This window comes from Sinocyclocheilus grahami, unplaced genomic scaffold, assembly GCF_001515645.1.
Source record: "Sinocyclocheilus grahami isolate Dianchi unplaced genomic scaffold, SAMN03320097.WGS_v1.1 scaffold117.1, whole genome shotgun sequence".
NCBI classification, from domain to species: domain Eukaryota; kingdom Metazoa; phylum Chordata; class Actinopteri; order Cypriniformes; family Cyprinidae; genus Sinocyclocheilus; species Sinocyclocheilus grahami.
In genome coordinates, this window is record NW_015505296.1 from 1,336,798 (window position 1) to 1,363,116 (window position 26,319).

The window sequence follows — 26,319 nt, forward strand, 5'->3', positions numbered from 1 at the left end:
GGTTTACTGGAGAACAGACATAGTGACAGGCTGAATGCTATTCATCTCAGTCAGACAAAGAACATAAAATTCCCATTGGATCTGTGGATACTGCTCGAACAAACAGTGCATCAAAGCCACTCATTTTCATTCATTCGGCATCCACATTCATTTAAAACTGCATGCTTTTTCATGACGCGTCATGTGCGCTAATAATTTCCTAAGACATATGAATGCATTATGACATAAGCTTTACCTTTATCATGGATGTTTCACGACAGCCTTCTTTCTAGGGTCCTCTGCCTCCCCTAGAAAGAAAGAAAGAAAGAAAGAAAGAAAGAAAGAAAGGCCTCCATGAATATTGATAGTTTGTCTGAACTTTTTACCCTTTAGCAGAAATGTCCACAGAGACATCAGTTGGTTCTAGACAATAAACTTTGTCTTGCAAAAATCGGAATGAACTTTTCGTCACCCTTGTTTTAGAAACCACCTTTTCACAGATACTGCTGGGACAGGTTTCCCTGCAGGTTGCTCAATCATGCATGTGGCCTGAGTGAACCATTACCACACTGTCACTCACTGCATGTAGAGCCCTTGTCCTGTTCTCAGGGAGCAGAGGCCCCAGTCAACATTAATAAAATAACTTCTGCTTTTAGGAAAACACTCTCACACTAAGACGTTTGGCCAAGCCTTGAGAAATTGTCTGCTGGAGAATCTGAATCACATCTGCATGCCAAATACAGGTTCAGAGTAAGGCTGGACTGGATCAATTGTTAATGGGCATGGAAATGTAGTGTCAGAAGGGGACCTCCTCTCTTCTTTACGGAGGGGGTCGTGGTGCCAGCAGCCTGTGCTCTGTTGTGAAATGTAGTGTTGTGGACATCTATCCCTGCCCCTTTGCTAATGCTGAATTAATGATTTTCCCCTCTCACCCCATCGAAAGATGATGATGGAAATGGCTTCGACAGACCCTGAATAATCAATTATATTAATGCAGGCCTGTGCTGGATATGAAGAGCATTTCTTTAAAAGGACGTAATCATCTGGCCTCAAGCACCACTGTCGTTCTGTGTGTATGTGTGAGTGAGTGTGTTTACAAAACTGTCTCCAGAAGTTGGTTAAACGTGACAGCGTCCTTTCGGGGACATTCCCATTTGGAAAAAACTATTCATAAATTTAAAACATTTATTTTGAAAGAATCCAAAGAATGTAAAAAGATTTCTTGTAGGGTTTAGGGTTAGTTTGTGGTCCTTACTATTAACGTTATACCAAAAAACAGAACTCTAGTATGTTCTCTTTTAGATAACTAATAAACGAGTGTGTTTGCTTAGCTACAGTTTGGGAAAAACATTGCGACCTGAAGTTAGATATACTACGGATCAAAAGTTTTGGGGTCAGTGAAATGTTTTTGAAAGAATTCTCTTAAAGTCACCAAGGCTGCATTTATTTGATCAAAAATACAGTTAAAACAAAAATGTTGTGAAATAATATTAGTTTAAAATAAGTTTTTATTTTATTTTAATATATTTTAAAATGTAAATTATTCCTGTGATGGTAAAGCTGAATTTTCAGCATCATTACTCCAGTCTTCAGTGTCACATGATCCTTCAGAAATCATTCTAATATGCTGATTTGCCGCTCAAGAAACATTTCTTGTTATTATCAGTGTTGAAATCAGCTGTACTGCTTATTATTTTTGTGAAAACTGTGATACTGTACATTTTTTCAGGATTCCTTCGATGAATAGAAAAGGAACAATTTATTTTAAATAATAGCTTTTGTAACATTATACATTTCCGATATATTCCGCATTTGATCAATTTATTGCATCTCTGCTGAATAAAATACAATAAAAACTCACTGACCCGAAACTTTTGAATGGTAGTGTAAAAAAATTCAGAAATAAAATAATTTAAATAATTTCGGTAATAAATTAAATAATTAATAATAACATTAATATATCATTCTAAAAATATTTTCTTTTATGGATTAGTCTGCAGTCATTATATTCAGATTTATACAGGAACAGAAGTCTCACCATGTTGAGAACTTACAATTTGAATAGCAGCTTTAGATCAAAAAGTTTTAAGTCTATTGATACCAACAGGTTTTTATGAGGATGTAGAGTTATGATCAGAGGCGGACAGTAACTAAGTACATTTACTTGAGTATTGTACTTAAGTACACTTTTTGAGTATCGGTACTTTACTTGAGTATTATTTTTTCTGGGAACTCATGACTTTAACTTCACTACATTTGAAAGATAAATATTGTACTTTTCACTCCACTACATTTCTATCAAGGTCCTCGAAGTAGAAAGTCATTACTATGTAGCAGCTCTGAAAGTCAGTGGGTGATTTCTGTTCTTCTCTAAAATTTGACTTTCTTTTTTTCAGACAGTTTATCAGTAATCACTCTTGGGGCTACATGAAGTGATTTCCCAGCATTTTTTGAACACTGACCAGCTGCAAATGTGATATTTATTTATAACAATTCAATAATAAAAAGTTAGTATTGTGGTATATATTAGACACAATATTTTCTGATTTTGCTAAATTGTGTAAGTGAAAATATTACCTATTAAGCCACAGAAAAACTGTTGTGCGTCTCCTAATAAAACACAATAGGTGTTGGACTTGAAGCAGACTGCACAGTTCTGTGTGTGACATTAAAGTACAGCGAGAGCAATTAGACAGCATTTTAAAAATTTTGTTTTGATGTCAAATAAGTTGCTGTTTTGCTTTTTTGTTAAAGCAGTGTTGCTGTTGTAAAGTTGTACAGCTACAGTTGTGTAGCTGGGTTTTAAAGCAGGTTTGATTTTTCTTTCTTTCTTATCACTCTGTATTTACAGGATTTCACTGTCCACTCTGTTCAAATGTGGATGAATGGCTACACATAGATGTGTACACACACACTGTCAGAGCTGTGAGATCACTACCATCCTGCTTTTGTGGGGGAGGGTAGTGGTGTACATTTTTCCCCCATAGGTTTTTAACATTCTAAAAGCTCTTTATTCCAAAGATACTACAAGCTAGTCAGTGTATTCAGTAGGTGTAATGTATTCTAAGTTGCTTCAGAAGTATTGCAAATATTATGTACGACAATAAAACAGTGCATTGACACAAAAAAAGGAAATTTACTTTTGCTACTTAAGTACTTTTAAAAGCAAGTACTTCTGTACTTTTACTTAAGTAGAAATCTGTCTTTACAACTTTTACTTGTAATGGAGTAATATTTGACCAGCAGTATCTGTACTTTCACTCAAGTAATGGAGTTGATACTTTGTCCGCCTCTGGTTATGATAAAGGTTTAACAAATATCATCACCTTAATAAAACAGTCCTGATTTCACTGTTCATAACTGAAAAAGTCACATTACACTGCAACAGCAAACAAATACAATCAACACAAATCGTGGCGGAAAAGTTCAATCCCCATGTGCATTTTCATCAGTTTTATCCCTGCACACTCAAATGTCTTTGTCCTCAGAATCGCGTGATCAAGGCCAACACAGCAATCTGGAAAACAGACACGCTCATTGCACATCTTAAGACGGATCTGAGAATGGATAGGCTCTGCCAAAACACCATGAACGGAAGATTAATCACACAGTGAATTGTGTGAGTCCAGTGAGGGAATGTGCCACCTGGTGGTCGGAAACGTGACGCGCTGTTTTCATTAAACTCCTCACCATGTGACGTAAGTCTGCCGGTTAATGTGTGTGTGTGTGTGTGTGTGTGTGTGTGCGTGTGTGTGTGTGTGTGTGTGTGTGTGTGTGTGTGCGTTTTGTCACTGGTGCTGAAGAGTCCACTCCTTTCTTTCAGTTCTCCGGCAAGAGCTGAGGAGACATTAACAGCCCTGACGTCCTCGTTAGTGGCACCATTTAAACTAAATGTCCTATTTTCTGAGTGCAGCTGTGAGGTGATGTGGAGTGATGAACGAGCCTCGATATCAACTGTGTGCCAACTATCTACACAACACATCAACCACACCGACGGATAGATGCAGGTATGGACGTCTAGTCTGTTCTAACGCCTCTACATGGCATTGTAAAGTTACAGTTAAACGTTTAAGAAGAGTCCACAGACTGTTCTGCATGACCGAAGCGCTTAAGCATGCCCAGTATGAACAGAACTGATATTTACGGGCGCACAGTGAAGTATGATATGGATAAACGCTACGCTTGGTTTCCGTAAACGCTTTTCTTTGGCTTGCGTTACGTTGATTAACTTATGTGTGTGATATGAATATTATGGATATTAGCTTCTATTACAGCGCAGACAGTGGCTTTTGTATCTGCTTTGTGTCGCATCATTATCTACGCCTCTTTTTCTTATTCTCAGCTTCAAGTGTGATTGCCTCAGTTATTAAAGTTACACTTTCTGTTGTTAACCGTGAGGCTGAAGATGTGGTTTTCGAGTGGATGTGAATGATGCTGTGAAGAAAGAGCACCTGTGCATTGCATCAACAGGCTCCACAGCCCACAGGGACTGGAGTTGAGAGCTACATGCATGGCTTTTACGCCTAAATGTGAGTTTAGATGAACAATGAATAATGTCATTTTCGTCTAAAATTGAGGATTTCACATTTCATGAGTTACTGTACATCTTGTTTGATGTCTTATGTTTCCACTCAGCCTGGAACCCCCCTCACTAAGCTGTTGGTTGATTAACAGTAGGCTACTGCAATTGTACCACAATTCGTTCAGGTAGCTCGGACGTTTCACTGTTTGCATCAGTCATCTTGTTTTTGTTCACGGCCTTCGGACTACAGTAGCCTATTTGTGGCGGCCAAAGTGGAACGAGGAGCGGGGTTAAAAATAAATAAGTAAATAAATAAATAAATAGCAGTGTCCAAATCCAAGCGCGTTTGTGTCATGTTACCTGTAGAGAGTATCGGCGTTTTCGAAATCTGGGTTTCGGTGTTTTCTCACGCTTCGTGGTGGCTCTGCACGGGGTTCTCTTGCGCGTGAGTAGGGAGCGTGAAAATGCAAAACCAGGAGTGGATTTCGAGCCGATTGAGTATTCCTAACTCTTTGAGCGCTCCGATCCACTATCCACTTCTGTTCCAGTCCGGCTTTCAGTTTGTGTGTCGCAATACCAATACTGTCAAAGGCCAGTATCGTCGATATCTATACCGGTACCCCTAAAATGAACTTTTACATTATTAAATGTATTAAATTATTAAATTAAATTATTAAGACTAAAATAGGTATTTATACCCATTTAACATTAGATTTGAAATGCATTTTAACATTCAATTCCAAAGAGAAAGGAAAACTTGAAATCGCATCATATGACCCCTTTAATTAACTCATTAGATAATAATTGTTTACACATGGTTAAAATATGTTTACTGTAGTGGTAACCAAATCTACAAATACTATAGTTAGTATTACAAAAGGTCACTGTGTAGTAAAACCATGTTTCACCCATAAAATGTAATATTTTTATTCGGACAGTGTATGATTTATATTAACATTAGTTTCAGAATAGAACCTGATTAATATGAACTTCTAAAGTGCAATTTAAATAAATGTAATTGCACAAACTATAGGCTTCAATTTGGATTTTTTTTTTTTTGGGGGGAAATAACTCAAACATATTATGTTTTTCTGTCCTCTGATAAGAATTGTTCTGGACTGTGTTTCACAAAAGCATCAGTGGTTTCTTATGATACTTTTAGGAAACACAGCCCTGTTTGAATGCAGTGGCAGCAGTGCGCGAACACTCTCTTTGATTGATTAGTTCTGTGTTCAGAATGAGCAGGAAAATAGTTCTGTCCTAACATATGTTATTCGTTCAATTCAATGCAAATTGTACGCATTAAATTATGAAAAAAATCACTGGTTTAAGAAAAAAACCCTTTAGTATATTTTTTTATTTGTGTATCGATACTTTCAATACTGACATCAGTATCGATATATCAATACTTCCGTATCGATATGCCCATTCCTAGTTTGACTTCATGTATACGAACCAACTAACGGCCCAATTTTTGCCTGAAAGTTCATTGATATTAATTACTTTGTATAAGTGCATAATTGTATAACTGAATTGTATAAACACAATGTTTTATAAGATTAATTTCGGTGGTTCAATCTGGCTGTTATTGTTGAAGATGATGAAATGAAAATTCACCCTATCTAAATGCATGTTATAACTGTTATTGTGAACAATTAATCCATACATGTTTCCTTTTCTTTATAAAAAAAATTGACCTTGTAACATTTAATCGGAATGTAATAACTCAATCCTCCGGTGAAATGACAGACGTCTCTCTGGGTATGTATATAGCTTGCGTTTATCTACCTCCACTTTTGAGTGTGATGCCCACATTTCAACATCCAATAAACAACTTGTGGATAGAATCAAGTCCCAAACCTACATTTTTTCTTTTTCGATAATCCGCTACACTTGGTTGTACAGCACAATACGTAAGAATAGATCTGTGGCTACTTCCGTTTCATTGTCACTTTAATATTAGCATAGCTGTGATAACCTGCAGCCTTGTGCCTATGCTGATATTCAGCACAACAGCATGCTTGTGTGATATTGCTTAAATATTTTATCCACTGATCCCTTTTTCCCCCACCTTAAATCTATTTCACGATTAACCTCTTCGTGTCGTTTAACAGATTCAATTGAAGTGAATTGATTGCGCTTAGCTGGACAGACAATAGAGGAGTTATTGAAGTGCTTGTGAGTCAAGTTCCCTTGAAGCAATTTACTTTCGTGTCCATCACCCCCGTGAAAACTGATGCGTGGAGGTGCGATTGGAAGATTGCTGTCGCTATGTGTGATTACACCCGAGGCAGTCAGCCTTCACACGTTTCCAGTATGGGAAAGTTGTATATCTCTTCAAAAAAAGAGAAAATAAATGATTTAATGAATTATATATATTTTTGGTTATTTTCTATTTTAGGCGATAATCTGTACAGTGTACATTTCATTTACTTAAAATTATAGCAACAAATTACATATAACTCTGTTTAGAATTCAGTATCAATCAAATCAGCTCCTTAAAAGTGAGTAATTCTGCAAATGGATTAAATAAAACAATTAATTGAGTTAAACAAATACAGTTAATTGGAATTAAAAGAAACATCAATCTTATTAATAGTACTAAATAACAATTTGTAATTGTAACAATAATTTATTTAGATTATATAACTGAAGATCTCATTTATTTATGAGAAATGTACTAGTGACTAGCAAAGTATTTGTTGTCTGTTGACCACATCATATAAATACGTACCACAAAAACAATCATGAAATAAAAAACAATACTTTAAAGACCTCACAGACCTCAACACTTGGTACATGAAACATGACAAGGGTAACAATCAAATGTTTTAGAACATTTAGACAGGCAATGCTTGCAAACTGGCTTATTCAAATTGTGTTGGATTTTGTCAATTTATTGCAAACTGAATGATTATGCTCATTAGTTGTTAGTAAAAACTAGTAGCTATTATTTCAACCGGCTTTATATTCTGTTCAACTTTCCTTAAATGAAACAAAACAAGATAATTCTCTTAAATACAATTGACATATTATAATTTCATGAAATCTACAGAAGCACAGAATCAGTTTTACAGCCTGCATGATTAACTTGACTGAAGAATCATTGAAGGAGGTTGAAAGGTGTGTTGTAGACAGAGGTGGACAAAGTACTCAACTCCATTACTTGAGTGAAAGTACAGATACTGCTGGTCAAATATTACTCCATTACAAGTAAAAGTTGTAAAGACAGATTTTTACTCAAGTGAAAGTACAGAAGTACTTGCTTTTAAAAGTACTTAAGTACCAAAAGTAAATTTCCTTTTTTATGTCAATGCACTGTTTTATTGTCGTACATAATATTTGCAATACTTCTGAAGCAACTTAGAATACATTACACCTACTGAATACACTGACTAGCTTGTAGTATCTTTGGAATAAAGAGCTTTTAGAATGTTAAAAACCTATGGGGAAAAAAAATAAAAAATAAAAATAAATATTTAACACCCACACAAAAGCAGGATGGTAGTGATCTCACAGTTCTGCTTCTGACCAAGAAAGTCAAATTTTAGAGAAGAACAAAAATCACCCACTGACTTTCAAAGCTGCTATATAATAACGACTTTCTACTTCGAGGACCTTGATAGAAATGTAGTGGAGTGAAAAGTACAATATTTATCTTTCAAATGTAGTGAAGTTAAAGTCATAAGTTCCCAGAAAAAATAATACTCAAGTAAAGTACCGATACTCAAATGTGTACTTAGTTACTGTCCGCCTCTGGTTGTAGATCACTGTTTCTAGTGTTGCACTTCTTAAAATAATTGATTTTGGGTCAGTTGTTTGATAGCTGCCTGCTGTAGCCATCTTCTCTGACTGATGATGCATTCGTGTCATGTCAGAAAGATCATATTTATGAGTTGAATGACCATGAACACAACCACAAAATCTTAATTATGAGTGGAAAAGTTTCTTTAAGCCCCCAATTTCGAAGTTTGGGGCATGTCATTGAGAAAATATGTTGGATGCAATGGGTACAGCATATGTATTGACTGTAAATTTGTTGAAATGGGTGTTTTGTTGTTGGAAAACATTACAATATTGTGCAGTTATGACGCAATTATGAATATATAACAATTCAATCAGCAGCACCTTCATAAATAAAATAAACCATAACATACAAAAACACATCATACTGGATCAATATGGTGATGTAGAGGTACATCTACATATTGATCCAAACAAAGTGACCTGAAAACACCATACTTCCCAACTCGTAAATATGAACTTTCCGGGAGGAGATGAATGCACCATAACATTGCATTGTCCCTGTCCATGGTGCTGAACTCTATAGTTTGTTTCTTTTACAGATGTGACGATGCTTCTGCTATACTAGAGTCTACCTGCGATTTGAGGATTGTAATGTAAGTCCAGGTGCAGTCCCGTCATTTTATGCTAGTGGAGAGGAGCGAGATGCTTCACTCGGCTGCCATGACAACAGGACTTATCTTTGTTAGTTGGCTCTTGTATACGAGTGCACGGGGCAATCCCATTGTTTCAGTGCCAAAAGGTGGGGAGAAAGAGCGCTTAGAGCGCGTTCTGACCCAGGCAAAGGAGGGCGCATTGAGCCCTGGTGCAAAGCAGCGTCTGGAGGAGCTGAGTAATATTGAACTGGAGGGGATCAAAGGTGGGAACAAATCCAGTTCTAGCAGGACCAGACCCAACTTGAGTCCCTTGAGACGAGGGTCCAAACTGCAAGGTAAGACCCTTGAAGCATGGGGTGAGCAAGAATCGCTCAAGCAAACCGAAGCGGCGCCAACGGAAGAGGCCAACATATCCCTGGATGCGATCGATGAGTATGCGTACCCTGATTATAGGGGTAAAGGCTGCATGGACGAAACGGGGTTTGTGTTCGCCATTGGGGAGAAATTCACCCCGGGACCCTCCACCTGCCCATGCTTGTGCACAGATGAAGGTCCTCTGTGCGCCCAACCAGTGTGTCCAAAACTTCACCCTCGTTGCCTGCGTGTCGACACCAGCCAGTGCTGCCCGCGGTGCAAAGAGAAGAAAAACTACTGTGAATTTCGAGAAAAGATCTACTCATCTCTGGAGGAGTTCAAGGTTAGACCAACACATTAAGTGCTTCATTATCCATATGCCAGCTTTAACTAGGTTTATTCCTCTCTTTTTTCTGTATTCAACAGTGTCAGGATTGCCAGAGTGACCTCTATTTTATGGCAGATTATGTGAAGTCTTTGCATTTAGATCTTTACTCATATGAATCTCTGTTCATTATTGAGTGTAATTAAATTTTTGTGGTCCAGTAGAATTTTCTGTCCAGTTGAAGAAATCTAATGTGTGCACATCATGTCTTGATTATATATTGATTCCAGCAGGCCAAAAATGAGATTTTAAAATTGCACATTTTTTCATTTTTAATCCATCACTCTTCCTCAGCCCCAGACTTTCCCCAGGGAGGAGACTCACAACTAGATAAAATATTGTTTTTCCTGCATTTTATGCTCTGAAAGTGTGAGGAGGTCAGTTATTATGCGAAACTAATGGAGACTTATCTTGCTCAGGCTGTGTTATGTAAGAGAAGACGACAGGCCTTTTTTCTCTGTAAGGCCTTATTATGATGCTCTCCAATTCCGCCTTAAGTGAAAAGCGCATGTCATCAGTTTCAGAGTTAGCAGCAGGTGCACAAATGATTCTTTTTGAACTGCGTGTCTCACCCCACAGTGTAGCCAAAGCCATTAGCTGCTTCTAGCTTATGCTCTTGATTCAGTTTTCATTGGCTCCTCCTCCTGTGTCTTTGGAGTCCTTATCCAAAACACCTGAGCTTTATGGCGAGCAGTGAGATTTATTAATGCAGAAGTCAGCATAAGCGCTTTTCACAAAGACTGGTAATGACCAAGCACTGAATTTATTGGTTCTGCTCAGCCACACCTAATGCATATGCAGACTGCAAAGGTAACAATTAAACCCTCAGCAGAACGAAATGAGTCCCGGTATCATATCTGTTTAGTCCCACAATGAGAGCTTCTCGGGGGGAGCTGCTGAATGAATCTGTGCTCGCCTTTGTTGAACTTTTCAATTTTAGAAACCCCCTGTGAATCTTTATTTTATTTTCCAACTCAATTGGAGGTGACACATTGTCCTCTGTTTGATTTGTTGAAGATTGTCTCAGGAGATACTGTGTGCAGAAGGTTCTTTTTACAGAAATGCTAATGCCAGAAAAGTCTTTTGTATTTTATGCTTGGGAGCAGAGAAGAAGCAGTGAGCAAAACTGATCGTTTGTTCATATATACAGTATGTGATTTCTGAGACATCTGTGGAGACACATGAATGCTTGAGAAATCCACTGTGTGACAGAAAGACTCTGAATTTAACACATGAATATAGTTCAGTTCAGGTTCATAAAATGCATACGGCTGTTTCTTCAACTATGGGCACTTTGGGTGATGTGGATTTTTAAAAATGAAAAATGTTTTGAACTTGCTACTTGATTTAATTAGTCTTCTAACAATGTCAAACAGTATATATACATGAATAACAGCAAAATTCACTGTACCATCATTTACACTACATCTGAAATACCCATTCATGCAAATGATGGTGGTGGAAATTGACATTTTAAACATTTATGGAATAAAATGGCAGACTCTTTCCCCTAAGGCTAATTTCACAGCTAGCATTTTATGTATCGTAGATACAGACATCTGAAAATCTTCCAGATTGTTTGCATACTTTGACAGAATGCAACTGTTAAAAAAATTCTGTTTCTTCACATGCTGGGTAAATTATTAGTGGCAAATTTGTTGTTTGTAATGGAAAATATGCTAAAGCAGAGGGACAGTCATAAAGTATGTAAAATGTCATATTTATATAAATCATTGGTAACACTTCACAATAAGGTCCCATTAGTTGATGTCAGTTCATTAAACTAACACAATGAGCAATACACACAGTCAAAGTATTTATAATCTTTTGTTAATAGTAATAATAAAAATACAACTGTTCATTGTTAGTTCATGTACAACTCAGGTCAATTAAATAAAATGAGCAGATACAACTTTTGATTTGAATAATGTAGTCATACATATTAATATTTACATTAAGATAATAATGCTTTAGAAGTCATTTTCCTTGTTAGCACACGTTGCATGTTGTTTCCTAATGTTAACAAATGGAACCTTATCATAAAGTGTTACTAAATTATTTACACACAATAAAAATAGAAATGGTTCATGTTTCACCCTTTATTTGGATAAAGCGGATTCTCATATTTTAAGATCGAAAGCCTGAGTCTGAGAACAGGGTAAAACAATAAAATCTATATTTAAAAGACACTGGAAAATAGCAAATATAAATGAAGGCATGCTAAAAAAGTTTCCAAGATAGTTTTAATATGGCCTCCATGTAACAAAATGGTGGAAAAAAGTTTTAATGAAAATCAACCCTTGGGACCTAAAAGTGCCTGTAGTTGAAGAATCACTCAAAAAAGTAGACAGGTATTGATATTCATCCATAATGAATGGGCTCGAGTGTAAGGTACAACTCAAAAATCTATATTTAAAAGACACTGGAAAATAGCAAATATAAATGAAGGCATGCTAAAAAAAGTTTCCAAGATAGTTTTAATATGGCCTCCATGTAACAAAATGGTGGAAAAAAAGTTTTAATGAAAATCAACCCTTGGGACCTAAAAGTGCCTGTAGTTGAAGAATCACTCAAAAAAGTAGACAGGTATTGATATTCATCCATAATGAATGGGCTCGAGTGTAAGGTACAACTCAGAGTTCCCTATGGACATAAATATGGAAAGAAAGGAAGGGAGATGAGCAATGCCAGAGGAATTGCCAGAAGGAATTAGGTAAGCATGATTAATATACTCCAAGTGCTATGACTGGCAGGATTGTACGAGCGTGCTCATCAAATAAACTGAACACTCATAAGTTTCCCTAAAAAAAGCACTCCTCAAATCAGAGCTCTTGTTCTTCCTCTGATGATTAAACCTCATATCAAATGTAATAGTATGATGAATGTTGCTACAGAAGGTTTTGTTTCTCGTCTGGCTGTGTTTCCAGGTGTCTCCATGCGAGAAGTGCCGTTGTGAGCCCAGTGGAGAGGTTCTGTGTTCGGTGTCAGCTTGCCCGCAGACTGAGTGTGTTGATCCGGAATATGAGCCTGACCAGTGCTGCCCGGTGTGTAAGAGCGGTAAGTGGTCGTGTTCTTCCAGCCTTTCTCTTTTTCTCTGTTCTCTCCATCCCCTGAACCCCCGCTGTGTCCCCCAGGAGCGAGAGAGAGGTAGGTAAGAATGGCTTCTGAAAAAGGACCACAGGGACTTCTGTCCACTTCACCCAATTACCATACCATGAAGAAAATTCACAGAAAGCATGCACAGAGCCGCAGATCTCATCGCCTCTCATATGGCCTACGTGTGCATCCATCTTATTGTTCTATGTTAGCCAGTTTACCTCAGTGAGGTCATGCAAACCCAAGGAGATTATATTCGTCTGCAGGCCTTTGTTTAAGATAGTTGCCGGAATGCATTATAAAGAGAGCAATAGCACTAATGAACCTGCAAAGTTGCTCTGCTTGTTTCCAGGAGGTGAGGTGATTAGCGCAGGCAGGTGTTTCGGTTGCAGTCTGCTTTCTCCAGCCCTAGGGCACAGATGATTAAACTTTTACACATGTTTTTTTCCCTCCATTTGGCTGGAAATACAGAAGTATAAGGTACATAAATGTACTCCCTCATCAAAGCACCCGATGCAGAGAAGGAAGTATTTTCAAAGCCACTCTACATGAAAAGCACCCTTGCACGGCAGCCTTTTTTTTGCTCTGTTACTAAATCTAGTGAGCTGCCTACAGAAGCTGCATTTTAAGAGATGTTCAGAGCGCTTGACAAGAAGGCTGTTCCACAAAGAATCTGAGATACCTTCTTTTGGATAAATTCTTAGGCAGTGTATTATGTGTATACTTTACAGAAAAGACCATCCTATAATGTGTTGAACTCAACAAAACAAATCAAATCCAAGATGGTGGGCAATTATCAATAAACATTTTCAAACTCTTCATTCAGAAAAAGTATTGATAAAATGGTAACACTTTGCAATAAGATATAATTTATTAACATTATTTAATGCATTGAGTATTATGAACAACTAATAATAAATTTTTTTTAAATCATTTATTAATCTAGGTCAGTATAAATGTGCTTATGTACTATCATTTAAAAGTTTGGGGTTGTTACAATGCTTTTGAAAGAAGTCTTGTTTTTTTTTACCAAGGCTGCATTTATTTGATCTAAAATACAGTAAAACAGTAATTTTGTGAACTATTATTACAATTTGAAATAACTGTTTTCTGTTTTCATATATTTTAATATGTATTTCTATCACATGATCCTTCAGAAATCATTCTAATATGCTGTTTTGCTGCTCAAGAAACATTTATTATTACTATCAATGTTGAAAACAGTTGTGCAGCTCAATATTTTTGTGGAAACTGTTGTACATTTTTAATCAGTTTTTAATCAGAATTCTCAGATGAAAAGAAATTTTGAAAGAACAACATTTATTTGAAATGAAATGTTTAAAAACAATTTTACTTTACTGTCACTTTTGATTTTATATGTTCTAGTTGAATAAAAGTATGAATCCCCCATGAGCTAATGTTAATTTATGCATTTTGAATTGTAAAAACATATTAATATGGATAATATTTCGTCAAAGACGAAAAGGGGGTTTGAAGCATTAAAAAAATAAAAGTGTAATACAGCTTTAAATTAATTTTTTTCCTCATACATTAGAATGTATCCTGTTAAACTGTATGTTTTTCTAATAAAAAAAAAATGACGATCATACATTTTTATTACCATAATTTACAGAAGACACCTACTAAAATGTCATTCAGTGTAATAATATTTATATACCAAGAAATCGTGTTAGACATATTTTATACAATAATTATTTGATGACAAATTAAAAAAAACTTTATTTAAGGATCACAGTGCAGCACAGTGCAGATTTAATTTTTAAATCTTTATACTTTGCTAATGTCCTTCAAACCACTAGGTTTTACCCATTTGTCAGCAAAGAAGTTTTTGTAAGGAAGCGAAAGTCATTTAAAATATAATAACATTTAGTGTGATCACATATTCTTTTATGTATTTTAATAAGTACAGGTCAGAATAAGTACATTGTGTACATTTTTATATAAATATATAATGGTTACGCTGAATGACTATGGTTTGTTACTCTGAATGACGTTTTGCCAAAGAGGGAAATAATATTGTCATTGTTCCCATAATTGCAATGTTTTAGTCTGTATCATTAAATTAGTTTAAATAATATTCCTGAGTAAATGACAGCAGAAGCAGATGTTGAAATGTAATAAGCATTTTATTCTACTGTTCTGATGCTCCCCTGCCATGCTTGCTTAGCTTGTCACTTTGTTTCTGACTTGTTCGGCCTCAAAAATTGCTGCTTGCAACAACATACCGCAAATTACATTATCAGGATGAGTATTTTGGGTGGAGAATCCTCTCAATGGCCTCTACTGAACTTGTGACATACTGTAGTGAGGGGGGAGTCTCTGTTCAGAAATATTGGTATGTTATTATTCTCTATCATTATAGTTATCTTTATAGTTATTGTTCTTGGCGTGAACGGCTTTAAGAGTGCCACCAAAGCTACTAGGTCTACATTTACTTTATTCGCTTTTTGGCTTTTTACAGTGCCTAGCAGCTCTTTCTGTTCGTGGGCATCTAAAATTAATCAATAACACAAACTAAACAATACGAAAATGCATTAAAATATAAATATTTATTAAGTTTAACAAATATCTGTCATTGCTAAATATTCCCAATTTATCTGTAATATAAATAAGATGCTAAATTCGTTATTTATACAGTGAAACTGTCATTCAGTTTAATAGATTGTCACTGTGGTGTAACAGAGAATTTGCATTACACCAAATGACAAAAACATTACCCTGAATGACGAAACTTCTATTTCAGCTTATATTGGAGGCAATCAACTGGCCATCTATTTCAAACAGTGAGCTTGACCAGTAAAGTTAATCACAATTATTCACAACATCTACTTATTTTTCAATAAATCTAACAATAAAAGTGTTTCTTGGCATTTCACTGAATGACATGTGTTTTTGTAACTTAGGTTACCACACCATGAAAAGGTGAAATGATCAAATATTTAAGAGCAATAAACTGACTTTTCTGCAGCACCACACAGTCTTCAGGGTGCCATTTGATTATTTCACAGACTGCCGCATACTTTTATATGCTTTCCGAATAGCTTCTTGTTCCTGTTACACTGAATGATCTCTGATAAATTGCATTTTCAGGACAAAAGTCCCCTGGTTATTTAAATACTTAAACAGTAAGACATATTCCTTTCAATATAACAGCCAACACTTATTAATGCCAAGAAAACAAATATATTTTTAAGCTTGGTATTTTATGTTTATTTAAAGATGTAATGGTAAAATCAAAGTCCGGACCATTACACTGAATGACAATTTTACAGTTTAGAACATTATTTCCCCCATATTTACAAAAGTTATTTGAAATATGAAAGCACACACTTTACTTGCATTTAACATGTTTTTTATGCATTCAAAATTACTTATAAATTGAATTTGATGCAGACACCAAAATGGTGACGTTTCCTCTTTGACCCATGTATAAATTAAGATTGACGTGCTGTTATTGTTCATCTTTACTTAATGATACCAAATGCTTAAACCAATGTTAACAACTGTATCCTCATTGTAAAGTCTTACAGATTAAATACAGTTCAATGAAACTGAAAATAAATGATTTAATTGTAGCATTGCTCTGTTAGCATAGCTTCATCATGTGTTAATGAAATCAGTTGAATGAGGAACACTATTTGTGTGATGACAGTTTAGACAGTGAGGCAACACACTAGGTTTCTGAACAGATCTTTTGTCTGCCTTGTGCATGCTGTTGTTCTCTTTTTGGCCAGAGGAGTGTTTTTCAGGCAGGGGGAGAAAAGAAAAGCGGTGACCTCGGGTTAGTGTGTGAGTGTTCTGTGTTTGGAACACATTACAATGTCTTGGGAGAAGTTTCCTGAATCAGTGTGGGTTATATAGAGCTGTTTGAGATGCTTTTAGACAGCATGTCCAAGGCTGTTGCTTCTTGTGTACGCCTGGATCCTGATCTAATATGGCACCGGCAGCCACGCTGCCTCCTTCAGCAGAAAAGAAATGATGACTTGGTAAATGGATCTCTGACTCGGCAGCTAAACTCTCAGCGTAGTGTGGACAATTGGGGGAAGGGTGATGTGGGGCAATTATTTTAAAGAGCACACATGTTTAAATGGATCATCTTGGCATTTGCTGAGATGCTGCCAAGACTCTCTGATCAAATATCTCAGTTGGTGTTTGGCTGTGAGATGGAATGCAAGGAACAAAAACATTGAAAAACTATTTCATTAAAGTCGTGCCGTGGTGAATTCAAACAGTTTTACAAATGTATGTGCACAATCAAGCAGTCAAGCTGTATGGTTTTCTGATGGATTGGAAATCTTTTTGCTCAACGCACAAGATTACAGCCTCCTAGTGATTTCACGGCATGCCGGAATACCGCGGCTCAGCTCGGCTCCGTTGCGCTTGCTAGATAGTCTGCGATTTGATTTAATCTCGGAATTGTTCCGATAGATAAAATCACTCTAATACTCTGTTTGTGTTTCCTGTGGTTCTTGCTCATGTCTTGTGTGGGGGTGGATCACAGAGAGACACGAGTGCGATGGGTGGCACCTCTGAGGCTTTTGCTGCGAATGTCTGAGGTACAAAGACTCCTGCACAGATGTAGTGCAAGAAGCAGCCAGATGCTTTGACCCCATGAGATTTGCACTCTTCAAAAATAAGACTTCAAAGCTTTATGCAGTGACACCGTAGGATAGATGCCGGCTGTGACAGCTAGTTCTACCACAGCATCTGATGAGGATAATAATCACATACAAACTTAGCGTTTGCCAGGAGAACACTAGAGAACATTGGAGAAGACTGACACTGGACCCCTTGGATGTACATGATTGCAAATCAGATATAGAGTCAACTCAGACCAGTCATTTGAGCCATAAATGTCATGACTGATCACTCTGGAGCCAAAATGACATTATGCCAGTGTTGAAGGGCTAATGGCGCCGCAATGCCAGGGTTGTGCTCTGTTAACAATTCCTGAACAATTCAGTTGATGTAGCAAACAAAATGCAGAATTTGAATTCAAATTTAAATTCAAGGAAGTAGAATTCAAATGCATTAGTTTTGACTGGAAAAGTAATGGTTATCAAGTCCAGCTTTGAATGATGGCTTATTAAAGCCTTGTTTAAAAATGTTAAAAAAAAAACAAAAAAAACGTTAAAAAGCTTTTCGTTTTGATGATTTACAGACGGACGTTGAAAAGATTGGGGTCAGTACGATTCAAAAGTGGCAGTAAAGACATTTACAATGTTACAAAAAAACAATATTTTAAATAAATGCTGTTCTTTTGAACTTTCCATGCATCAAAGAATCCTGAAAAAAATGTATCAGGGTTTCCACAAAAATATTTTTTCATTGTAATAATATTTCATAATATTACTGTTTTTACTGTATTTGTGATCAAATAAATGCAGTCTTGTTGAACATAAGAGACAACTTTTAAACATCTTACTTGACCACAATTTTTTTGATGGATGGATGGATTGACTGTTCACTACAAACTATCCTAAACTGTGACAGATGCATATAAATCCAATTTACATTATTAAGAGCCCTCCAATAAAGAATTGAGCACTATAAAATATGGAAATATTAGTGCTACATATATAAGTTACATGACTAAATGTAAATGTAAGTTTCTTTCATCAGAATGCACGGCTAATTTCAAATGGCTGTCACTGGAGAAAATGCTTTTTAGCATCAGTTAATGTATCTACAAGCAGGGGCTAAAGGAGCATTGCTAACCAGCTAAAACTTGACCCCTTGCTCAAAACAAAACTTTTTCAACTTTCTGTGCAAGTGACTTGTCCAATAAATCAGAAGGAGGATGATTATTTAATTGGTACCATTAAGAGTCAATTACCATCTGATTGACTGCGCCTTTGTATGAAAGACCGGCCCTTTGAGAAAAATGTGGTGTCTAAGGGATGAAATGATAATAGCTGCAGTAGAAATGGGGTCTGTCGTCTTCATTTTGGTTGGCAGACTTGACACTGAATGGGGAAGCAGTGAGGAGAATCGATTTCTAAATGGGTTGCAAGCATTTCTCTCATAATCATAATCTTGTGCTCGGTTCACGCTCACCACGGCATACCCAGCAGGGGCTACAAAAGCCTCCCCCTCCGACTGTTTTAGCTTAGGTCACAGAAACCACACAATTCAAAAGACGTAAATGCTTGTAATTTGTTCGGTCATTAGAACGCCTCATCATTGAGCTGATTCATCTGTGGCCAGCGTCAGCAGCTTGCAGAAAATGCAGTAAACACAGTGCAAGGCCAGCTACACCTTCAAGGCCGCGGAGCACATTTCATCCTATTAGCTACAGTTTCATTTATTTTAAGTGGTTGTTAACGTGTGAAAAGCACAAAGGGTGCATATAGCAGTCACGAGGGCTGATATCTCTATTTGTTGCTCATGAAGAGCAGAGGTAAGCACCTCTTTCTTAGCTGCTGAATGAAGTATTATGTTCCCGTGCAGAGCGCTGCCTGGGTCTGTTGTTGGAGGAGTATGCTGGGAGACACTTGAGGAAGTGCCATGGGGGGAGATGAAAGTGAACGCTATTGCTAATATCCACCCCAGGCAGTTGTTCATGAATATCAAAGAACATCTGCGAGGAGCTGCAATGTTAAGACTCAAAAAGAACCGGGGGAAAAAAAACAACATCCCGATTCAGTTATAGCACTCCCGCGTTCTTTTCACCCACTGAGGGACTGTCAGTAAATAAGAAACTTGTCATTGAGTGATTCTTTTGAGTGCCTTTTGCTGCTTTAAGATTCATAGAGAAAGCAGCACCAATATCACAAACGCCCAAAGATGCAAAGATTCCTCTTTTAGGAAAGGATAAACATGCTTTTATGAGGAATTCTTGTGTGATGATTAAAACAGCATCAACTGGTCATATAATCTTTGACCACATACAATTGGGCACCATAAAGCAACACATAACTGCCGAGGTGCTGTGAATGAATCACTGTTTTTGAACAAACAAGTGAACAAATTTTAAAAGTGAATGAATCATTCTCTATTACTTTTATGCACTGGCTCTGACAATGAATATTTTCATTCACTGAAGTATCTTCTTTTGAAGAGTGTAACTCTTTTCCTTCCTTCAAAGGCTCAAGGGACGACTCAGATTGCCACTGAATGAGTCATCATAGGTGCACTGTCTTTGACTTTAAGTGCCCTGCGAAGGTCGGTTCCTATAGCTTTGTGGGCAGCATGCCGACATATAGTGCCGTTGCATTTTGGGCGTCCCGAGTTCAAATCTCAGCTTGCCAACCTTTCTCGATCCCGACCCCATTTCTCTCTCCCACTTGGCTTCCTGTCAGCATACTGTCCTATCATAATAAAGGCAAAAATTCCAAAAATAAATCTTTTTTTTTTTTTAAAGGAGAAGCAAATTTACTCACCAGTCATTGGGCATCACTCCAACCTTAAAGAATTTTGAATAAAAGTTATGCAACAGTTATAACTGCAACATGTTACAGAGTGTTCAAATGAACACATTTTGTCAAGTGAAGTGAACTTTCAACAGATATTTTGATCTCAGTGAATGCTGCATAGGGACCATGTCAATCAAAACAGCTCTTGTTCATTAAATCAAATGAACTGGGTTGTTCATTTTTGCACAAGGATCTGTAGACTAACTGAATGAGACGGGTCATGTTCATAGCTGCGAATGTGAATCTGTTGTATTCACAACAATGAGAGAAAGGGGATGGAGATTTTCAAATAATTAACCAATGACCATGCACAATTATGTAAAATTATTTTTTAATGCACACCTACTGGTACGATTTAACCAGCAGAAAGAATATGTGAACAAATCAGTGAATGAATCTTTTTAAGGAACTCAAAAGAGAGTCATTGAGGTGAATCAAAATCTCTACTAATACCTTGCATGTGTTACAAACAGGAAGAGATGCTTTTTATTTCCCTGCAACCCTTTCCTTTTTGTCGACCTCCTCTCATGTGGGCCATCGCCTTGGCAACGTACAGGGAAACAAGTCCTCTTCTTGAAGGGCTCAGACACTGGGGTCGCTGCTAATCTGAGGAGGTTGCAATAAACATTTCGAGCATGAGCCAAAAGCCCTGAAAATCCACATTGCTGGGGGGAAAAAGGGATCACTTGCAAAAAAAGAAAGAAAAAAAATTGGAGGGAGAAATATTCATGGGGGCTTAAGAAAGGCCCTAGAAATCACTTTCAGGCCTTAGCTCATCTCAAATGCGTCTTCTTTTTCTTTCTTCCTCTGGAGAAATATGTTCGCCCGGATTTGTTGCACTGATGGTTTTATCCGTTTGTAATGGGGCTTGATTCTCTGCGATACTGAAGGAGAGAAGTAGAGGACAGTGATTTTATATGCACAGCACCTCCATCTCTCTCTACATTCTCCCGAAACACTATTTTTCCAGTCTTTTATGCCCAGGAGATGCACAAAAGTAGGAGAATAGGATTGCTTGATTCTCTGCGATACTGAAGGAGAGAAGTAGAGGACAGTGATTTTATCAGCTCCATCTCTCTCTACATTCTCCCGAAACACTATTTTTCCAGTCTTTTATGCCCAGGAGATGCACAAAAGTAGGAGAATAGGATCTGAAAAGCAAACCGCACGGATAGGAGTATGCATTTAACAGATGTCTGAAATCAAAATGCCATGCATTTATGTTAAAGGCATCTTTCTCATACATGAAAGCGCAACAAAGTAGAAAGATTCCTGGGGCCAGTTGCACCAGATGTGTGTAAGTTACGGCCTTGCCTAGTTTTGATGTAAAGTAACAACTTAAACACTAACAAATATTTTTGTATTGCACCATTAAACTTGAAATATTGAACTCTATATAAACTAAATGTTTACGGAAGGAGCATTGGTTGAAATTAAATAGTAAATTGACTAAACTGCATCAATAATACTTAAAATCAGTTTCTAATTTTTCACAAATAAAAATATCTCTGTTATTATTAAAGGAATAGTTCACCCCAAAAATGAAAATTTGTTGAAAACTTACCCTCATGCCATCTAAAATGTAGATGAGTTTGTTTCTTCATTAGACCAGATGGAGAAATTTAGCATTACATCACATTTCTCACCAATGGATCCTCTGCAGTGAATGGGTGCTGTCAGAATGAGAGTTCAAACAGCTGATAAAAGCATCAGAATAATACACAGGTAATCCACACAACTACTGTCCATCAATTAACATCTTGTGAAGTGTAAAGCTATGTGTTCGTGAGAAACATCTATCATTAAGGCATTTTAACTTCAACCCATTGCTTCTGGCCAAATACCAGTCCATAAACCATGTAATGCTTCCTCAACAAACTCATCTAAATCTTGGTTGGTCTGATCATGAGAACATTTTCAGCAAATGTTCATGTTTGGTATCATTTTGTATCTATATTGGCTTTATATCACCCATAAAAGCTATTTATTTAAGTACTATCATATTTCAATGGAAACTTATTTTTACCATTAGTTACGTGAGGAAAAAGAAGTTCAAGGTGCAAGGATATACAGATAATCAAGGATTAGCTGAAATTCACAGCATTTCATCTCAACCTCTGCTCACATATTTAAAGCCTATTGGATCACTGAGGGTAAACGTCTAATTATTCCACTTTGCACTATTTTATGGAGATCATATGACTTGCTAGCTATTCTTTCTTAAGAACAAATGGTGCAACCAAATAAAGTAGTTACAAACTAGCTAGTAGTTACTAAGCCCCTAGTGTGTATTTTATGTTCCATTTTAAGTAAGAATTAACAAACGGCTGGTGCAAGACTGTCCTGGTCCATATGGCATAGCGTATGACTTATTATGAGAATGTTGAAATTCTTTCATTAATGTTTTAGTGAAGTCCATCCACTGGCACTTCCAGAATAAAATATAACACTGCAAATCCGCATACACCTTCTCCATTCATCCCAGCCCAGCCATCATTTCCACAAAAGTAAGTAAATTTAGTGGCATTTATAATGCATACGTACTAAAGAACTGCATTAGAGGGCTTTCCTTGGCCCAGCCATCATTTCCACAAAAGTAAGTAAATTTAGTGGCATTTATAATGCATACTAAAGAAATGCATTAGAGGGCTTTCCTTTTACTTATTCTCAGAGCAGTGTGAGCTATGATCCCGGCTCTTTCAGAGAGCATCAGCTCTAATGAGCTTTAAAAGATCATGTCATTTTCAGGATCCAAGCTTTCCTTTCCTCCTTTGCTTTTTATCTCAATTAACACTGTACCATGGGGAATGCAATTCATCTCTGAATGGACCAAAGTCTTTAATGGCGCTCTCTCTTGAATTTAGCCTCTACAGCAGTGCTTTGATAGGCGGCGAGGAAAAGGGTCTGCTCAGCGTGATTAAACACTCCTGTCCACTGCTAAAAATGCAGCATGCATACTGCTCCACTGCTGTTTTGTTTGTTGCTGTATACTGAACCCGTTTAGCTTCCTCCTGATCCTCTTCGTCCTCCTTTTTCAACTTTCTCTACCCGCTCTTTCTGTGTACCAGACCAGTGATCACATCTAATGCGACAATACATAATCATGTTCTGTTATGCAACAGTTAAACATACATGGCAGCAGTATTAACGCACATACAATACAGAGCCATAGGGTGATGTGAGATATAACCCATCACGATGAATCAGCTGTGCCAGCTGCTTTTATTTCCACAGTCTTGATATTTGGGGGCAGGAATCTGAAGTGTTTGCTCTGAAATGATTATAAATATGGATTGGATGACGTCTTGACAGCATTGGCCAAATATTCAAGATGATTGATGTGCCCGCATTCTTTTTATGTAGTCTTCCATCTTCTATGATAATATCTTTTAGAGGCTGAATATAATTCATCCTTGTTTAGCGAATGTAAAAAAAAGGGGGGAAATGGGCGCTGTGCTTAGGTAGCATTTCTCTTTAATGGCATAATTTTTGTATTAATTTTGTTAGCTTGACAAAGCCATTATTATCTTATTGGGTTTTTTGAAGTTTCTAACCTGAGACTAAACATTTAATATCTAAACCTAACTACATCCACCAAATTCAGCATAGACTTGTAGCCTGACTATAAAAGCCATTTTACACAGCATGTTCTCAGTTTATTATCAATGGGATGAAAGCAGCCAGAGCTATCCAAGCTCATTCGCAAGTATCCTGCTGGTGTGCACACCGCGCATGATCATAATTGTCATCTTTTTGTGGCTGCTGCATACTAATAAAGCATTTAGTTCTTATATTGCCGAATTGCCATATTTGTACAAAATCGATTTCTTGATTTTCCATACAGTGGCAATCACTATAATAGGGAGTAGTGAATGAGTGAGTGACTGTGACTTTGGACAGTAAATGTTCACACCCAATTGATTTAGTTTGTATTCTGTTTTATGGAGAATAACATTTATAGAGAAAACTGCAAACATCCCCTTACACTCATCACACCATTACAATTATTCCTATCCTTACAATATCTTACTATTTTATCTGGGGTATGTCAGTAAAGTGATAACGTGACAAAAACCTAAGTTTAGCTTGAAAAGAAACTGCAATTTTGGCATCTCTATTGAAACCCAAATCTTGTAAAAGCACCAATAGTGTTCTGTTTCTGCATATTTTGGCAATTCTTGGAATTTTGGCTTGCAATTCTATGCCCCAAACTCTCACTGATGGTTGAGCTGGAAAGAAATTGACAGATATGAGCAGATCGCTCTAAATGTTTTGATGGTTCCTGGGAGGCTTTTTTTTTATTTAATTTTTTTTACACTTAGATTTTTGTTTTCAAATTAACTTGATTTTTTTTTTTTACATTTTTTAAACGAAATAATTTAATTAATTAATAAAATTATTGGTTATTGTTTAAAATGATGTCCAATTATACAGTTTTATACTAAATACAACTAAAATAACACCCTAGTTTATATAACTAAAATCACTGTAGTTTATATTCAAAAGTGTCCCTTCATCACAGGTATAGCAGAATGAACTGAAGCATTTTTGTCAAGCAATTTTGTAATTTATCAACTGAAAAATAATTCGGCTCTTAAATATTTAATTGTTTTAATCATTTCTTTGTTGGTCTGGAGCCCTGTATATGCAGAAAAAGAACTGACTTGGGTCATAGTATTGTACTTTGATTGACTGCTAACTTGAAAACATAATAAAACTTACATGAGGTCAGTTGACAATTTCAGCTTGATCTGTGACAGTTAATGCTACTCAAAACCAGGGCTTGCAGTTGTGTTGGCAGATCTCAGCAGGCTTTCTCTCAATTTGATGCAGCCTCTCCTGTCTGTGCACAGGGCCAAACTGCTATGCGGACACAGCGGTGATCCCGGCCGGCCGAGAGGTTAAGATCGACGAATGTACCATCTGCTACTGCACGTATGAGGAGGGCACCTGGCGTATCGAGCGGCAGGCCACCTGCAGCAAGAACGAGTGCCAGCCGAGCTAAGGCTTGAGACCCTCAGCCTTCACCTGGACAGCTGTGGAGATCTGGATCACCCGTCCCAGCTGTGGTCTGTACGGGCTCAGCACAGCAGCCCTGAGCCTCACATGCAGCCAAGACACCAGCACCGCGTGCTGTTACATCAGTCGGTCATTTGTGACCGTTCATGACTATGAACTCAGAGTGTCCTGTAGCAAGCAGCGGATGTTAACCTGGAAACAAGGCCAAGGGCCAGAGTGCGAAACGCTACTTTCCTCTCGCTACCACAGAGCCTCTGAGTTGGCATCGAGTCATGACGAGTGATGAGATTCATACGTTAGAGTTACATGTATAGTCTTAGGAGGCATGGGGTCGAATTCAACTATATTAATACTTCAAGTTTGTATTGAGATTTATAACCCATATAAAGGATATTTATTTATGTATGTGCTGGTTCAACGATTATGATTGGATTCAGATATTTGATTTACAGTGAAATGATATTTTTTATAGCCACTGTATTTTGATATGCTGTATCGTTTTAATACCAGATCGACTTCAATCTATCTTATTAGAATGTATAACGCACCTACAGCTGTCAATGTGTCTGGAGGAAATGTTTCGTCAAAGACTGTCAGGAGTGACACATAACATCTAACACAACGTCAGGATAGTCAGCAGAGCAGAATGGATTCAGTCTCCATTCAAGGAAATCAAAAATGGAAAAAAAAGCTGCTTGCAGATGTTTGCATTTATGTTAAGTCTCTATTGTGCTCTTATCTGAGGTCCGTTTTGCTAAGACGTGTTTCTATGTGTATGTGTTTTCATGTTCCAAATAAATCGTTACACTGTGCATGCTTGTTTGTGAGTTAGACGCTGATGTGAGGTCGACTAGGGTTAGTTACCATTTTTAAACTCGGGGCCACGCTTGAAATGTCAAGTAAAAACATGAAAAATGGCACAGATTCCACAAGGAATATAGAAGCAGGAGGAGTGTCCGATCGAGTGGCCCGTCCAATAACTCGATGGTTTAAATTTAGCTGTGTCTCTTTATTAGCAATTTGCTTTCAATCCACTTAACCCCAGGTCTTCTGTTCTTGCAGTCAGTGTACTAAATTGTAGTGTAAATAGCTCTGGGTAAAAAGCAGTGTTATTTAATATCATTGAGA

The 26,319-nt window shown here is 37.1% G+C and overlaps 1 protein-coding gene across 2 annotated transcripts; it reads left to right on the forward strand.

The window, feature by feature from the left end:
• Positions 1-3,778: 3,778 nt before the first annotated feature.
• On the forward strand, positions 3,779-25,826 carry vwc2 (von Willebrand factor C domain containing 2). Of its 2 annotated transcripts, XM_016278012.1 has the most exons (5): positions 3,779-3,986; positions 4,322-4,508; positions 8,848-9,598; positions 12,568-12,697; positions 25,026-25,826. In XM_016278012.1, exons 3-5 carry the CDS (start codon positions 8,930-8,932, stop codon positions 25,175-25,177), a joined length of 951 nt encoding a protein of 316 aa, XP_016133498.1. In that variant the 5' UTR covers positions 3,779-3,986; positions 4,322-4,508; positions 8,848-8,929; the 3' UTR covers positions 25,178-25,826. The 2 variants fall into 2 exon arrangements, with proteins under 2 accessions (XP_016133498.1, XP_016133499.1); XM_016278013.1 differs by lacking the exon at positions 4,322-4,508.
• Positions 25,827-26,319: the final 493 nt, after the last annotated feature.